The sequence below is a fragment of the Rhea pennata genome, chromosome 4 (genome assembly GCF_028389875.1).
Source record: "Rhea pennata isolate bPtePen1 chromosome 4, bPtePen1.pri, whole genome shotgun sequence".
Taxonomy (NCBI): domain Eukaryota; kingdom Metazoa; phylum Chordata; class Aves; order Rheiformes; family Rheidae; genus Rhea; species Rhea pennata.
In genome coordinates, this window is record NC_084666.1 from 29133135 (window position 1) to 29152010 (window position 18876).

The 18876-nt window shown below is 43.2% G+C and overlaps 1 protein-coding gene across 2 annotated transcripts in view; it reads right to left on the reverse strand.

The window, feature by feature from the left end:
• LNX1 (ligand of numb-protein X 1) overlaps positions 1-18876 on the reverse strand; it is a 67606-nt gene that overhangs the window by 32208 nt on the left and 16522 nt on the right. For both annotated transcript variants that reach the window (XM_062574635.1, XM_062574636.1), the window contains exons 2-3: positions 4166-4407; positions 2440-2595 (exon numbers count right to left, since the gene is read on the reverse strand). In XM_062574635.1, coding sequence (XP_062430619.1) covers positions 2440-2595; positions 4166-4407 — 398 coding nt within the window. The remainder of the gene's footprint in view (positions 1-2439; positions 2596-4165; positions 4408-18876) is intronic.

The following is an 18876-nucleotide window of genomic DNA, read 5'->3' on the forward strand; positions in this document are numbered from 1 at the left end:
TGAACTGCTGCTGACCTTGCTGAAAATATATGATGCCACACAGAGATTTCACCTAGTGAAATCAGTCAGAGTAAAAGTCCTCCCTGTCACAGTCAAGTCATCCCAATATTTGATCAACTGATGTGGCCCAAAAGAGAAACGTGGTCCCCAAAACCAAAGAGGAGGGCACCAGAAGGGACACTCTCTCTCATCATTTACATGAGAGCTCCATAAAAAAAAAAAAGAGAGATTCCACAGAGCAGGAAAAAATGGATCAGAAAAATGAAATATGTGAAGCAAGCAGATGGGGGTGATCCTTAGAGCGTGACCAGCACACTCACCAAGAGTCCCACTGCAGACTGCTCAGAGCAAGGCAGGGTTTTAAAAACAAATAAAAGAAGAAAACAAATAGAACTGGAGAAGGAAATAAACACCCAGCTGGTAGGATCATGGTAACTGCTACCTTAAGTGTATTCATTTCTTCCTCCAACAAGAAGGAAAACCTTTGAGATGCCACTATGCAAAGCACCTGTTGCAATAGATGGAGTAGAGAGTCTTGTTACAGTTGCATTTGCACTGCTGCAAGCAACATGCTTTCATTTTTAAAGACAAAATTTCAAAGCAGTCTAATCAAAGTGCATTCTTTGCACGTGTAATTAATACAGTAATCTGGGGACTCAGCTTCTGTGATGTCATGCATAAGAGTAACTGCTCATTAAGTAATTACATGCCTACCTGGTTTTTCCAGTGCAGTAAATATATTCGGAAGTTTACAGGCATGCTTGATGTACAAGAATGAAACCACAAGCAGAATCAAAAACAAAATGACAAACTTGTCAGAGAAATTGTCACTTTAAGGCCCAATTTTACCTCCTTTAAAAAGGGAGACAACAGTGATTTCCATTCTCCCAGAAACATGTTACTCTGGTATCAGCATTTCCACAATTGGTCATATTTTAAAACTGATGCAACATGAAAACCTTTCTTTAATGCAAAGAGTAGTATCATCTTCATGTCTCCTTCTGTTACTGTCTGAACTACACTGCGGGTTCGTGGGCAGGTATCACTGGCATTCAAATCATCCTCACAGTGTCCTGCGTGTGGAACCAAACTTTCAGTGAACTATTAGTAACATCAGCTATAAGCTTAGGTAGAAAGACATCATAAAAATTTCCATGCCCAAGCCTGAAAGATGTCTGTCAAAAAATACGGGCCTGGCACTTCAGAATTTCACTCCAGCTGGAGAAGGGCAAGTTTCTGCTTATGATGGATTGAGCAGCTGCTAGGAAATGAGAAACATACCCATCTACTCAGAGGGCTGTAGACATCTTATTTGCAATGTTTTACTTGGGAAAAAAATTAAAATATTTGGGGCAATTAAGTTATTAATGATGTTTCCAGGCCAAGAAGCAGAATTATCTTATTTTTATGGAAATTATCTGATTTTATTTTGGGTACATCAACAAGTATCTGGACTAGGAGAGCAAGTATCACGAATACAGTGACCTAGTGAAACTCTCCTGAAGGAGTATTTACCTGCAGATAAAGCAGAAGAAATTTTGAACATTGTTCTCTGATGCACCACATTAAGTTTAATCACTGAACACAGAGAATTTGGCCATATTTTATCCTTATTTTGTGTGGACTTCAATAAGAGCATGAACAAGGTGCTGAAGCATCATGCAAAGAAATAATCAGCTCAGTTAAGACCTTGATTAAAGGTGATTCCCCCTCTATCATCACTTCCTCCTGATGCACGAATGCTAATGTTGGCGCAGTAATTATGGTCCAAAGCAATTAGTAACATTTGCTTAGTGCTTTGAGAATGCCAAATGTTAAGTGTTATTGCCAGCCAGACCCCTCACCCCTGACACACAGCAGACAAACTTGCCTCTTCCCCCTGCTTCAGAGCAGACTGTTCTTACCTCAGCACCTGCCTGGCTGAGTTAACACAAATCTGTCACCAAGGATCCCACAGAAGAGCTGGAATAACGACAGTACTTTACACTTTGATACTGCCTTCTCCCGGGCAATCTTGGGTGTTTTATGAACATCAGCAAAAACTCGTGAAATTCTTACAGTGTATGATCATTATTATCTGCTGCTTTAAGGGGAAAATAGATGCATGCTAGTGAGGCGTCTTGAACAAAACGATCAAGTAAATGAACGACAGTTTCAAAAATAAATCCCAGACACCTAGTTCCCATGCTTTAGATCCCGAGTCAGCTGTAGCAAGCGGGCTGCTACCAGAGCACCTCGACGTAAGGTCCCACTTGCCCCAGCAATCTTCTTTGCTGTGATTCCCTACCCGTATTTTTAAAAGTAGAAAATAACGTATTTTTTTTAAATCACACACACTCCACCACATAAAAGGAATGTCAGTCATGGACCCCCAGTTCCCACAGGGATAGGCTTTCCTACCCTATTTTAAATGATAACACAAGGACAACAAACCATTACCTTCTTCTCCAGCAACAGAATTTCCAACAGTCTCCCTTTCCCTGTCAGTCTGGTTGGAAACCGCGCTTCCACTTTTTGTCCTTCGAAGAACACTGAAAGCCTTGTTTATTTTTTTGAAAGATCTGCTTCTTATAGTGGAGCGTTCAAAGTGTCGAGCTGTGACAGAAGAGAAAAAAAAATCAATACAACACAGTGGTTTGACCCGCAAACCCGAACGGAGCATGTCATTTCTATATCTGTCTGCATATGATGGGGCAGAATAGAAACAGCAAGGCTTCTTGCCCATCGTCTTTGTGTTTGACTCCAACTCCAAGGCTGCACCCACCTGCATCCAGGGGCAATTACCCTACCTCTGTCCCACACCCTAAAATTGTCACCTCCCCTGTCTTTTTTGCCAGCCACACACAGAAATCTGTACCTGCCAGTGTGGCAGCCTGTGGACAGAAAAATCCATAGTCATGGCAGAATCAGCAGCAATCCAGTGAAAAATGCACATAACAGGAAGCGCTGCCCCACAAACAAGCAGTGCATATTCAACAAGAAGAGAAAAGCTGGAAGATTTGTTAATGGCTGCTTGGAGTAAAAAATACCACATTGCCTCAAAACTCTGGAATGTTTCCAAAGTGTCCAACCACAGCCAAAAGTTTCACATCTAAAATCAAAGATTATCCAGGTGGGAGGGACAAACCAAGTCAAAACTTCTGACTTGGGTAAGGCAATACCAAAAGATTATAATAGTTTCAAAACACGTCACTGTCCTTTCCATCTGGCTGTAGATAACTTCCTGGCTATTTCGGCTCTGCCCCTCTGAGCTGTGCACACTAGCCACCATTGTAATCTAATAATACAGCATTCCCTCAAACCAGGCTGTGGCCTCAAAACTCAGTAAAACTGGTAGGATTTAATTCCTTTCTGGTGTTCCCTTCTTTCCACCTCCCTTCCCATCTCTCTGTCTTGCCCCACGCACACAAGAGGAGAGTGCTGCTCATTTCCCAAACTTTCTTCAGCTCCTTGTCCTCCTCCCCAGCACACAGCTGGGGTGACACAAGGTGGGATATCCGTCGTGGCTTCAGAGTCCTCTGAAATAAGCTGTGAGCTCACTGTTAATGCTTCCTGGGTCAGTCCTTGGCCAGGCTATATATGTCAAACGAGGCTCTTGTCAGCGCGATGACACGAAGTGAAGAGTCAAGGCAAGATTTCCTTGTGTAACTTGTCCCTGACTGCGGTTATTGCAGCAGGACAAACCCCTCTGAGCTTCATCTGCTTGGAGGCTGGCAAACCATCCCCCCAGCGGCCAAGGCGTTACTTCAGGCTTCTTTTCCCATAAACAGTTCTCAGCTGCCAAGCGCAGCTCCCAGCTGGCTCTTGGGGAGGTGCCCATGGCGTGGCCTGCGGGGGCTGGCCAGGCCACCACGCTTTGGCGAAGCCATCGCACAGCTGCATCATCTGCCCAGCGTGTTACACATGCCAGTCACTCCTGCAGCTTCACTGCGTGCACCAAGGCTTCCTCAGCTTGCTGCTGCCCCTGCCCAAGCAAAACTGTTTTTCACCTCCAATACCTCAGGTCACTCAGTGCGCATTTTGGCAAATTTAATTTGCAAAATTAAATCTTTGGCTCTCCCATTCCCCCCCTCCTTTTTTTTTAACGTTCCAGCAACATACATTTCACAGGAACGAACACTGAAGGAGGCCGCTAGGCTCTGAAGCGCTCATTTTCAGTCCTTACTTCTGTGCCGGTTGCCGCGGTGCGGGTCTCCGGGACTGCTGCCCGCCTGGCTGTCCTCCGAGGTGGGGCTGAAGGCCGGGTTCACCAGCCCCGGCTCGTCGGTCATTAAGGCTATGGCCGCGGCCGCGGAGAGCTCGGGGCCCAGCGCGGCCACGGCTAGACTGGAGCTGTGGTCCGGAGAGCAGTCTTGGGAACGCCTCTTCCGCTCCTTGGTAAGGCCGTAATGGGATGCTCCTTTACATCTAAGGGAAAGGGAGACATGATAATAAACTGTATTTAAATGTTGCCTACGTACAGGAAGTATCTGATGCTTAGACATAACTGTGTTAACTAACACAACCTCTGACTATGGGGGTGACCGATGAAATGCGGGGAATTGGGTCTGGACTGAGAGCTGCACTGGACACCGCAGTGCCAGTGCAGCTCCTTTCTTGAGCTGCAGGAAATGGGTTGTTTTCATATCTAGCTGCACGGATGCATGTTCTGGGTCTGCTCTTCCAGCTCAGCTGAACAACTGAAAAAGGAGGGTCGCCGCCTTGACCTAGGAAGAAGCCCAAGAGGCAGCAGGGAGGGTTCTCCAGCACCACTTCTGCCCAGTGCTCCAGCCATTATAACTTCATTCACTGTATTAAAAGAAATCTGCCTTTCAATAGTAATTTAACAAGCTTGGCCTACTTACTATTATCTCTTTCTTCATGGCAAAGGCTAACTGATGACTTTCATAAAAATGCCCTCTAGGACAAATTCACAGAAATAGCTGCACAAACCCTTAGGGATAGAAAGCTCTTTGTAATATATGGCATGCACAAAAGGCAATGCATAATACATACACCACACAATGCTCGTGAGTTAAGTGTTGGAAAAAAAAATAGTACCCTGAACAGAGGCTTTGGAAGAGAAAACATTCATGAAAGCAATACTTGGGACAGAAAGACAGGAGGAGGATGAGTGTCAGAGTTTTCTGTATCAGCTTCAGAGCAGTGATTTAATTTCTCTTATGGTATTGTCTTTTTATGAGGATAAAATGAATTAAACATTTTTCTAGCACTAATGCAATTTTCCATCACTTACCTAATATTAATTTTGGCAACTTCCCTCTTAAAAAAAACCCCAAATCCTATCAGACTGATGCAGCTGCGCAAGCGTTTTGTGCACACTTTAAGGTTTGGATGAGAAAGGCTGTGGTGGGAAGTTATTTCTGAAACTTTCACAAGGAAAAGGAGATGTCTTGAAAGCAAATATTCTTTTGTGGAATAGAAAGTTGGTCAAGCATTTCAAAGCACCAACAAAAAGGTATTTGGGATGCTTATTCCAAGACAAGCCTGCAACAATGATGGTGTCAAATGGAAGGGAGGAACTCTCCTGTCTCCGTTGCAGAAGGCAGTTCCCAGCATCCTTCCAGAAACAAGAGGCCTGACGTCCTCATTCTGCTCCTGAGAACAGTATGTTCCCCCCCAGCATCCCAGCCCTTAGCGGGCTTCTGTCCTTTTTATTCGTAAGCAACAGAACCACAAAGACCCCTCTTGCATCCTACGTTCAGCTCTCCAACACAGCATTTTGGGAACCCTTCTCCTCATCACGCTTGACCTCCGTCAGAGGACTTGCAGTGGAGCCACACTTACTGTGTCGCAAGTCTACGAAACTCCACAGAATTTCTAAACATAGTTTAAAAAGCCACAGCAACAAAACATACACAAGAAAATGGCTTTGTGGTGAATGGTTTGCTATTCTCAAAAGACAGTTTCTGCATTGCAGAGATGTACAAAGAGTCAATAATAAGAGACAATGATGGGAAGATTATAATTTAAAAGATTGAGTAGGTGTTGATGAAATAATCTTATTTATCAGAAAACAGCAATATCAGAGTTATTCTTACTTTTTTTTTTTTTTTTTTTTTTTTTTTTTTGCCAGTGAAGTTTCAGTAGTTGATATTAGGGTAGCAATCCTGTGAAGGTACTAATAGGATATGAAGATCAGCTGGAGCTCTGCCCAGAGATTTCCACCTACACCTTCACTTTTAATGAAAATTCTTAGTCTCTGCTGCTGAATTCACTACAGACATGCAGTTAACAAGATTAGTCCAACTTCAATGAACAACAGATAGTTGCTTTGAATGCAGAGAGGGATGACAAAGTTTAAGATGTGGCTTATTGGAGAAGACAAGTTATCATGATATAAAGCAAAAAGCATATCTTTCTAATTCTGCCAGAAATAGTTAAAAGAGAACCAAAGCTCTTCAAGCATAAGCGCTGCATCTATTTCCTAAATAATTGTGGCAGGCATACACAAACAAGATGCAAGTCCTCTTTCTTCAGACTAACATAGTGTCCTTGAAGAAGAAAAAGAATACACACTCTGAAACTTGAAATAAAATCTGCAACAGCATCCCTTTACTTTCCTTGTTTCCCTTGTGCTGATACTGCTGTGATAACAGAAAACAGAAAGAGACAACTGTCTAAGTGGAATCATATTTATAGTGTCTCAGCTATGTTTTTCCATATGGTTGGATTTGGCTCCCAGAAAAGAGAGATCCATAAAACAGCTACATGTCAGTACTAATTATCTCTCTCACTGTGATTATTAATCAGCTGCCTGATTTACAGCTGGAAGTAAATCAGGTGGCAGGCAGAGCAGGATACCTGATCAGCATAAGCCAGCCATAAAGTGAAACCAATGCTGTCCAGTGGCCAAGGTGGACTGTGGATTTATATTCCTTCTCAGTTGCTCTGGACAGCAAGTGCTTTTGTGTTGGTGTATGATACAGAAACAACTTGAAGGTAAAAAAACAAGAGATAAAAAAAGACACAAAAATACATGCTGTTGAGTTCATTAAAATAGCGTCACTAAGTGCAATCAGGAAATTCGGGAAATGGTTTCTTACTCTCACATGGCCTCTTTTATCACCGGCCCTCCCCGGCAGCGACATGCTGGGCTAAGCTTGGCGGCGTGATCGACCCCAGCGCAGCCAACAGGCAGTGCAGACGGACGATTGCCAGAGACCTCTTGCTGCACGCTTACTTTACCTAAAGCTCGAAGCTCTACCTAGACTAGCTGCCTGCAAGCGCTGAAGGAGGCATCGCTCCAAGCGCTGAGGCAGTGCATCAAGAGGGAATTGGAGCCACGACTCCCTTCACTCATCACAGGACGGAGGCTTTGCAGACCAGGCTTCAGCAGTAGCATGTCCCAGGCACCGGAACAAGGAGATCCAAAATCCCATAGCTGCCTTAACTTGGTCCCACAGTTTGCAAAAACAAGCTTTGTGCAAACCCCAGGCCAACAGAAACATTTCTGCATATTGCAACTTCAAACGAAAACAGTGGTTTTACAAAAACAACGTATTTTCCTTGCAGCATCTCTAATGCGCACAGTGTAGTGGGGAGCGCCTGAAAGCAAAGTTGACCTCAAAGATTTCCATTACCCAGGCTGACATAGGGGCAAACCATAAAGGCAAAACATAAACAAGGACAACTGCACCAATTTTCCACTTCATTTTTCAGTTACCTAAATGAACCGCTGTCAGGAGAGAGGAGGAAGGAAAAAATAAGGATGTGTTTATAACATACTTGCTTTTTCTCATACACCTGCCTTTCTGACCTGGGCCACTTCATGGGCTGCGCTTCCTTCTGCCTAGCCCACACTTGACTTCCCCAGGGGAAACCTCATCTACTGAGGTTCCGTCTTCGCTGACCGGGGGCTAAACCCTGATTAGGGTGGACAAGCAGGTTTCGGTTCAGCCCTCGCTGGAAGCAGTCTTGCCTCCGTGTTATGTGGGCTAGGGCAGGACTCGATACGAGCCAGGATCAGAAGCACGAAAGTGTGTATCGCACCCCGACTCTGTCACACGACCGACTGTGCTGCAGGACTAACATGGATATTCAAGCGCTGACAACCTCTCCCGTGAGACCCTGTGGTGCAGCGAGAGGCTCCTTCCTTGCCTGAGAAGGGGGAGATTTGAAGCAGAGCAGCCGCCTTGCAGAGAGACCTAGGCAATTCCTCTCCCAAGGGAGCTCTTCACCCCTGTTTGTATCAGCAGTGGTTGTAGCCCAAATATAACCCAAACACCAGCCATAGGGAATTTAGGCCAAATCTCAACTCTAACTCCATCCGAAAATCCAGCAAAAGCACGTGAACCGACCGAGTTCTCCGGCAGGGAACACACCGACTCTTCTGATCGTAATGCTGCCAACAACGCAACGGGAACTGCAGCTTACAGCATAAAGGGAGTTAGGTACCTAACCTTAAAGCAAATCTCATGGTAGGGATCGAAGCCAAAAAGCAACAAATCCACGATCTCCCCTCCAGACTAACCACGCAGGTACTTCAGAGGCCAAACACATCAATATCTTTAACAGCAAAGCTGAGTAATGTTCTGCTGCCTGTTACGCCCAGTGATGTTGTATCATCGCTCCTCAGAAAGCTGGCTCTTGTGAATCCTGATCCCAAATGCCAAATTCCTCTTTTGCTGCATATGAAAATCAATCCTGGAACTGAGTGCTAACAGTTAGATGGGGTGAAGCAATGCTTTTTCCTTGACAGTTGTGAGTTCTCGCAAAGATTAACCACTGCGTGAACCCCGCATATGAAAGAAAACCCAAACTGATAAATAGGTACTTGGAAAATTTTTAAACATATTTGCCTTTTCTGCTTTTTATAAAGGATTGTGTCATGCCAAGAGCATTCCTTGGGCTACCGTGAGGCAGTTATGGCTAGGAAGGTCTTGTCTGCCATAAGCCTTCCTCAGTTCTCATAAAGAAGGGGATGAGCAGTCTAAAAACAAAGTTAAACTCCTGGACTACAGTTTCCAACCAACATCACGTAAAAGTCAGACTGCAAAAACCGTGTCTAAACATGCAGCTCCAAATAGGCTGCTTTCTGCAAGTGCGTCTGAATTTCCTGATAGGGCAAGCACCATTTCCAGATGCTCACCACTGCTATCCAATGCACTCGGTATCTTGCCATTTACGTGCTTAGGAATCCTCTCTCTGATGGTCTCCTGTATCAGAGTCTTGCCATCTGGTTTGGAGAAAAAAGCTAATTTTTCATCCAGTTTAAGTGGGAAATGGTCCCAGTTACTACTCCTCTTTCACTGCTACGTATCAATGCCCCTATAAACAACAGCCTTTCAGAGACGGCCCCCCGACACCTGGGGCCCTCGCGCGGCATCGTGGCCGCCAGGGAAGGAAGCGCAGGTCGGTCGCCTGATCCCCACCGCCTCCTCCTCCGGCTTCAGGGTGAGCGGCTGCACCCCACGCTTCCATAAACACCGCTCATCTGCCTCTCAGCGCTTCGATGAGCACGATACGCGGGCCGACGAGGCAAACGGCCGCCGGAGAGATCTGCTAGTATTATTCGCTCTCTACCGTCAACCAGAGATCTTCGCTAAAGTATAAACACACAGTAGATTTAGTGGTTCTATCCTTCTGCATTAGTACTCTATAAATATTTATGAAGGCCCTCATAACATTTATTTCTTTGCGTTAAAGATATTTAGATTATACACTTTCCCACAAGAAAGGAAAAAACTCTCAAATCTTCATTATTCCAGTTTAACTTCTGCAAATCGCTGAATTTTCTTCCTGCTTTTTGTTTTAATGAAGCCATCATAATTCAGCAAAGTCTAGCACTACCTAGCTACTAAAGCCTAAAGCTGTGTTATGTCTTGTCTGTAAAGACCTGACCCCAGGGAAGAGTTGTCATTTTCACACTGCTCTTGCACAATGATACTATCAAATAAAATATAAGTGTATTTAATATAAGGAATGTGTGCAAGCTCTACAATGTATTTTGGGGTGATGAACAATAGAATTACAGCTCAAAACTCAGTCCAAATGGTTCCCAAAATTTCATATGGAAAAGATGGCCAATACTAGACCCAAATAAAAAAAGCATTCTGCTATGTGCCAGAGAAACCAAATATCCATTTTAAATGTGAATGTTTATACTGAAGAAAGGAAAGAATCTCCAGATTTCCTATTATTTTTCAGGACAACTGAAAGAACTTGGAACACATTTTTATTCTTGAGCAAATTCGAAGACTCAAATTTCATGTGCATGATGCCAAAGTTCATGTAATGTGGTCATGTTTAAGACTTTTTTCTTTTCTTGAAAAAGCAAAAAGTTGCATTTCAGCCATCAGCATTAGCTTCTATTATGAAATATCTGAAAAGCCCCATTAGCCTCTACCATGGGAACAGAGAATTAGAAGAAATAGGTAAACAATATCAGTTGCCTGCAACTGTAGGCAAAATTCATGATTGGGATTATTGTGCAATGACCACAGTTGTTGGGACTGTACAAATTGTTGGTTCCGATCATGCTCTTTCCCTCCCCTGACACTTCTTCCAGGCCATTACTCTGCCATTAATGATTTTGAAACTACAACCATACTGATTGCTCTTCAAGGGTCACGCTGAGTTTTGAATGTTTCTAGTTTTAGGCCATTCCAAAAAATCTGTGCCTGTGTATGTGTGTATAATATATTAAAAATATATAATACACACACACATTTATATATTTTATATATTTATAATACACACACGCATATATATGTACATACACATACATATTATATACGCATTATAATGTGTGTGTGTGTATGTATTATAAGCAATATAACCACAGCTGTATTACATATAGGGAAATGAAGTTGTAAATTGCTCGAGATAGCCTAGATGAGCAAGGCAGAATATGGACTGGAAATGCCAGCTTCTCTTACGGAATAGCCCAGGTCCCATGCCTAATGTGGAAGCTATTTAACACAACTACTTCTTTAGAGAAGCTACTATTTACAATTTAATTTGTGGCTTCCCCTTCTGTTGCCCCTTCCCTGTCCCCTGAAGCAGGGGACGGCATCAGCAGTCTGTTTTCATTGCTTATTTAAGGCTTGGCCTTAAGTTGCCACTATAGCTTCTACCTTTTTCAAAGCTGCTTTTAAATGTAAGGCTTGTAGAACACAAGTAGACCTAGAGCAACAAAAATAAGGAATTAATCAGAGTAAAAGACTACAGTCACCCTATTAATTATTATTTGCTTCTAGCTTAGTATAAACAAACATTATTCATCACAATGAAGTTACTGGCTACAAGTTCAGAACCACAGTGATCTTGTGTTATGCAAAACAATGGCAGTATTTATTTATACGAAACTTACTCAATTAAATAATTAAGCTCCCAAGAGTAATCTAATAATATTAATCATATCTCACGCAAAGTACTCACACCAAGTGAAACAAACAGGGAAAACAGAGGACTGGCACACTATCTCTTAACTCGCGGCAGGTGCTCAGAGAGCAACACAGCCAGGAGATTCGAGTACATGGTAAGGACATCCAGAGCAAAGTCAGATGGAAAAATGAGACATGCAGAGCTAGTAAGCCTGAGCTGTTGAGAGCCTGTAACTCTTACTGATGGCCTCTAATATTTTTAGTACTCAACAGCTTACAACAAAACACTGTTTTAATCCACTAAGTCTGTTCAAATACTGTGTTAACGTCCTGAGCACTAAAAACTCCTCTTGACTTCAGCAGAGACGGAGCTTGATTAAAACTCTAGTGGATGCATTCATCGCCTTGCAGAGTTGCACCATTTCCCACATTCAAATCTTAAAAATTTCCACCTTCCCCGCTCTTAAGGAAAACTGGAAGTTGGTTTCAAAAGGAAAAGAAAGTCCCACCTCCCCAAAGGGTTTCTTCATGGAAAACTTAAGGATTCATCATCAGCTGCTGATCAATATTGGTACCTTCTTTTACCTATAAAAGGCCCACACTACGGAGCAACTGCATGCAATATGTTTTAGTATGGTATTTGGAGAGTAACATAATGCTTGCCATTAGCAGATGTCAGCTTCATGCCTGAATTTCAAGTCCATCAAGACTACTCAAAAAATAGCACTGGTATTCAGAGGGCAACTGTTGATTTTGCCTTATACTAATAAAATAATAATTCAGTCTTTTTAGAAAAGAAAGTGAGATCACATGTAACGAGACTGCAGGATCATTGTAATCTTAACTTAAAAAAAGCCTAAGCAAAACCAGGGCATTTTTACTAGAACTCACTAAAATGTTAATGCTGCTCAGATCAAGTTATCTGTGACAAAAACAAGAAATGCAAGGAAAAAGAAATTCTTAAGACATTACAATGCTATACCTTATAATACTACACAATCTACAACACTGTGTTTTTCCAATTATGTAGATACATATATAATTAATATTAAGCACTAAATCTGTTGATTCATGTATTTTCATGCTTATTGTTCAGTGATTTGATCACTTGATTATATTCAACAGGTATAACTAGTATCCCAGAACCTAACATCTTAGCATTATCATCCTCTCCTATTATCCTCACTTAGACTATAAAAAGTTTATGATACGGTGAGCAAAATACGCTTGCAAAGGGACAAGAGGTTTTGGTTCTTTGACGACAATCCCAGTGCGGAACAGAAGGTATCAGTATAACCAGATTCTTGCAGCTACGGGCAGAAGAGCCTGCCAGACAGAAACTTTGCATTTACACGTACTTAACACACATTTCTTTATTCCATACAACTGATCAAAATGCCTGCTATGCCACAGACTCACCAAGCCAGCACTGCTGAGATTAAGTTTTAAGCCTCTGTTGACATAAAGCTGTGAAATATGAATATAAGACTAGAAATGTAAATTAAGAAAAAGGAGGACATTGCCTTCAATTTCAAGGTGTTTCCATCAGAACCTTGAATTTACTAACACAGACACTACTGGAATTTGAAATTACAAGAAACGGTGAGGCTGTGGCCAGTAAGCAATGAACACTGTCTTTGTACCTTCTCATTGCTAGAGTGTGGTGTGAACAGCCACCCAGGAGTCTAGCGCTAGTGGGACTTGCCCCTTACCTCAGAGACCCAAAGATTGCATAAGATCTCTTTTAGGTCAGTAAGGGTGTCTAAATTACGTCACTAACACATCTTAGCACCAGTGGTCCACACTGAGCTCTGAAAACGTATCTGCCTCCTGCTGGTGTCAGGAAAGAGGTCTTTGTACACCTTCTAAGAAGTTGGTAAAGCACAAAGATCCCTGCCTGGTGCCCAGCTGAGTGCTGTGTGAACACCTCTACTGCAAAGAGTAGGAAGCAGTATGCCACAAATGCTTCCTATTTTAAAAACTAGTTCTCCTATCTTATTCAACAAGGACCCTCCCAAGGACCAGAGTCACTGTCTTACATAAACACTGCAAACAACACAACCTCCTTGTAGGGTGGGGTAGGGAAAGTAACATTTCCTGGTGCACCACAGAGCTTAGATTCCAGGATTTCAGCCTAAATGAGTATTGACGCTGGCATAAGAAGTACATAACTCACACTGTTGAATAAATACCTCACTTTGTGAGTTTCTGTGAATATAACATAGCCAGCAGTATATTTTATTCATCCGACTCTAGAGAAATACTCTTCTGGCTTCTGCTCCTCCTATCTCTGCAGTCTTTCCCTTTGTACACATGGTTGGAAGAGGAGAGAGCAGAGAGATATTATGAGCCAGTTTTCAGGACAGAACTCCCAAAACCCACTGGACATGTAAAAGTCTTCATTGCTTGTGGTTTGATGGGTTCCACCCAGTTGAATATGAAATATTTTAAGTGAGATATTCAAATTCCATTAGAAAAACACATATTGTAAAAGCATTTGAAGACTCCAGAAAGTCCTTATTCAGCCACAGTACAAGTATGGCTGGAATGTTGTTTACCGTCTTCCACAAACTCACATGGTAAGAAATACATATGCTGTAAAAATTGTGGAAAATCCACATCTCCACGGAAGGCTTCAGGAGGTTTAAAGGGGAATTTTTTCAAATTGCCTCTTACCCAAATTCATTTAAGCTGAATTTGTAAAAAGGTCTTAGGCTCCTCATGCATATCTTAGATTTAAGTGGAGGAACAACCCCCAGAAGTGCTGCCTACCCACTGACGCTAGTTTTCGTACGTAACTGCTCACAGTTGTGCTCACACGCTCCAGCTGAGCAAAAATGTCCTGACCTTAAGGTTCACAGACCAGGCATGCATACTCCGAAGCACACCAAATTACCCAGTCCACTCGGCCTTCTTGCCACCTAAAGAGGTTAGGAATGTAGTACAGGCATACGTAACAGCGGTGGAAGCAGGGATCTGACCTTGGACTCCTTCAGTAACGAAAGGTGCCTTCAGAAGTGGGTACCATTAACAACAGCACAAAACAGATTTCCCTTACAAAGGTGAGTAGGGGAAGGAGAAAATATCTTTTGCACCATATCTTACTTTTAGCCTGAGTTGCTCTGACTGCTTCTTCTTCCTATGCTTTACCCTGCAGATACCACAGGTTTCTTTAGACTTTCCCAGTCATTTCTGCTCTCTCAGATAGCACGTTATTTTTATGTAGTATAAATAACAGTAATGTTTGTGCTCCAGTTTTTCTTTAATTATTCAATTAACTAAAAAGTTTTGGGGTAAGCAACAGTCCTCTCATACTGTCCCAGGACAAAATGCATTAACTTGCCTACTCATCCTACCAAAATATAGGAAATAGAAAATAATAATAATAAAAAAAGAATACTCTTTAAGAGCCTGCTCTTTCACTCCCTTTTCATATCACTGCTGCCAAGGAAATCCAATATTCAAGCCCTAATAACTACTTTTGTTTTAGAAATTAAAATACAAGCATCAGGCGTGCAGCTGGGCACCTAAGACACCATGGGCAGACCTGGGCAGCAGGTTCAGAAGACTGAACCTTGAGCATGAGTTGCGGTTATACTCTCAGGTAGTCTGAGATTGAGGCCTTGCCGCTGTTGTCCTAGGAGATGGCACATCCTGTTTGACCTTGCTGTGCTATAAAATGGGTTTGGGTTGCTATTTAAGAGGCTTTCTTGAAGTGCTTCCAAACCATGAATTCCTTCTGACAGGTTCTGGCATCACAGTGACGCAGGCAGCCTGAGGCTGTTCCAGTTTAGGCTGTGATTTTCTTAACGTCACAATTTAAGTAGAGTTGGGTCTAGTTAGCAGTGATGATGGACCCCCTCAAGGAAAACCGAGGTGGCATAGGAGATGATGTCAGTTCGTTATCAACTCTGGAAGAGGGATAATTATGGCCTGTCTTCTTCAAACTGAGATGACTCTGGTCCTTCAGAAGGGAGCTAGCAATGTGAGAGCTCCAGCAGCTCACCCACGCCATGGCTCATCTCCTGCTAATTTTCACAGCAAAGGGACTACCCACCTCATGACCCGAGGTGATCCAAGCCATCACCAATAGTCAGAGGCTCAAGTACAACATCTACACTTATGTCCGGCAGACTGCAGCATGCTGGGGGGGTTAGATGTGTTGGCAGCCTAAATCCAGACCTATTTAAAACAAATTGTACTTGCTTTATTGTAAATATTACTGTAATGGCCCATCAGTGCAGATGGCTAATTCACCCACCCTGGCTAGTTTTCTAATATGGAATAATCTTAGGGCTACAACAAGAAAATTTTCCTTGGTTCCAAAATACCACCTCCTCCACACCAGATATGAACACTGAGCATAAAAGAAACGACAGACTAAACAAAACCAGCAATGCATTTAAATATTTATACTACCAACTGAGATATGTTTCTGTTTTAGTATTTTTTGCAGTGCCTTAGATCAATGTTTGGTGGTTTATCTATCTTCAGCTGATTGTACCTTCTGTGGCTTAAGAACTCCTATACTGCCCTGAAACAAGTTGTCCTCCTGGAAGGGCAAAACCAAATGCTCAGCACTCAACAGTTTTTGTTTATAGTGGCGTTATATGGAGGGAGAAGCAGCAGGAAGAAGAAAGAGAAAGAAATATCTAACTATTTAGTGACTGTAAACAGAACAAGAGTCTCACAGCAAATTATTTTCCTCTTTCTTTAAAAGCTAACTGAAGATGTGGCAGCATCACATAGGAAGGCTTGTTGAGGACTTAGATATTGGTATTAAGGAGACCTTTCAAAATTGAGCACAAACAATTCTACAAAGGTTAACCACATCAGCCTCCAGAGATGGTACTGTTTACTACGAGCTTGTCTGCATGAGGGAAATAAATGATTACCAGAGTGGTTGTGCAATAATATCTCAGCCACAGTATGTATATTATATGGGTAGAAACACATATCCCAGAAGAGTGCCCCTGGAGACATCCCTGCTCCAGAGTAAGAGCATTCACCAGAGAAGCTGCCCTCGCCTAAGAACAGCACTGTAACCGCACACCCAACTTTATTATGGATTAACTTCCCCGAAGGCTCACACAGTTTCTTTGGGGTAACACCCACCCTCTCTCCCCTTGCCCCATTCTCTGGGCTTCCAGCAGGGACTGGGGATCTCAGAGCAAATCTTAGTTTCCCAAGGCCACTGCACCCTGCAGCACCAGGCTCTGCACCCCGAGCTCCACTCTTCATACTAGGTGGTGGCTGGGTAATTATGCCAGGTGTTCAAGCCTATAAAGATACCTGCCCATTCCTTTAGCCCACAAAGAAGCAGGTATACCGAGGCACAGACAGATACTTACGCCAATGGATACAAGTTACACAGGGAAGAGACTCAAGGGCTCCATTTGCTACTGGGACAAAAAAAAATAGATCTTTTTTTCTTTCCTTTGATTAATTCACATGTTAAAAGTATAATTTTATCACTGCAGCCCAAATTAGCTTGAGGGGGAAAAAAATCTCCCAAATTAGTAGGCAGACTTTTCTGGCAGCATCCCTTCTAATGGAACCTAACTTGCAAAAAGATGATTCATGCAGTCACCCTTGTCTAGCAGTTAGGAGGTGACATTTTTCCATACTTCAGGCTTTGGAGCTCAGTGAGAGCCAGATTCTCCTCTGCACTTGGAAAACAAGTTAAAGGCTACCCTTTAATCCTTGTGTAATAAAAAGTCTTTAGGGCTTGCTACGTTTTTGTTCACATTGTCTCCACAACGCAGACTTGGCTTTGTGAATTCTCTATACCACCAGAGTAGAAAAAAAACAAAAGGAGTAGAAGTAGTCTCATAGAGCCCTGACTGCAGGAGCAGCATTATTCCCCCTTCAGATATCACAGCATTTCTAACAGAAAGTGAGTGAAAATAAAAGACATCCATTTACCTTCTAATAAAGCTTTAACTGAAGGTTTTATCTGATTTATTATGCACAAAGCACAAAAGAGCTTGAGACTTGAAATAGTCTGAAGCTCTGGAGCTGCATCCAAGTATTGATAGAGCTGAAGGGTGGTGAGCTCAGGGATCCATCCCAGAATCATGGATTAATCCAAATCAATGCGCTTAGCTCTAGATCTAACAACACACCTTTGGTTTGCAAGGAGAGGGGCCATTTTTTTTCCATGTGACTGTTTGAGAAGACATGGAAAGAGTGCTCTTCGCAAAGGAGTTAAAGAAAGGGGAGAGAACGCAGGGGACCGCAAGCAGCACAGCTGCTCTTTTTGGAAATGTAAGAGAGGAAAACAGAGGTGCCAAGGGAGTTGTCAGCAGCGGACAGCCCAGTAGGTGATTCCAAGCTAATGCTTCACATAGTCATAATCTTTTCTTGAAAACATTGCTCAGGAAAACTGGGTCTGGCTAACTTTACAAATAACAAACACCACTTTAAAAACACCCGTGTAAATCACACAGGATCAAATTTCCCTGTTTCTCTGTCTGGGTAGTTCTGAAAAATGAGAGCACAGGAGCAGTCTCGGTGCAGATTCTGCAACTAAAACAGCGATGTATCAGCCCTCTCCTCCTTGGGCATGACCACATGCAGGGAACGCCTGAACAAGGATCTCAGCCCGGCTTTCAGCTGGGGGCTCCAGCCACACCACCACCTTTCTCACCCTGGCTGCCCTTCATCTCGCTCCTCTGCAAGCCTCCTGGGGCAGGGAAGGCAGGCTGCTCTCCGAGGTCTGCACAGGACGAGTTATACCACCAATTCCCAAGAAACAAATAATAAAATTATATCCTTGGGCTCTGCAGGAAGTCACACACATCAGGAGGCAAAATATGACCTCAGGTTTGTTTTGAAATCCTGTCGGTGCACAGCTGAGCAGCAAGAGCGCCGTGGCAGCTCTCAGAGGGACACAGGTGCTCCCTGCTCTCCTCCTCTGCGCCGGGGTCTCTGGCTCCGAAACGGGCAGGACTCCGAGGTTTAGTGGGAGGATGGAGACACAAGGAGGGAGGAAGGGAACGTTGTGTCTCGAGTGCTATCAGTCAGAAAGAGAAGGGGAAGAAAAGCGCGCAGAAGCTTTTGGAACCAAGATCACCAAGATCAAAACTGTAAGGCTTGAATTTCTCTGGAACAAATGAAAAAAGCAAAAGCCAAGCCCTCTACTTTTTTGTCTCTTGGAGACCAAGCTAAAATGAACCTGCCAAAACGATTCCTGCTCCATCCCGATCTTTGATGTCGGTGGGAATCAGAGCGCTTTCCCAACCGCTAGCTCTGCCTCCTCTGCAGCTTCTTCTGTAGCTTCTGCCACAGGTAACGGGCTCCTTCCCCCTTCAGCCTCCTGACACCTCCCGTGGAGATGTGGATAACCCTTACAAGGAATAGCGTCGAGGCTGGAGACAAACAAGGGAGCCTTAGGCACTCTTGAGCTTTAGCTGCAGATGATGGATCTATTTTACCATCAGCCAGGCTACTCTCCTGAAGGCAGCCGGTTTAAAAGAGCCTTCTTGGAGCAGGGAAACTGGTCACTGTAAAGTCATGGAATTTGTTTCTACCAAGGCTGTGAGATAAA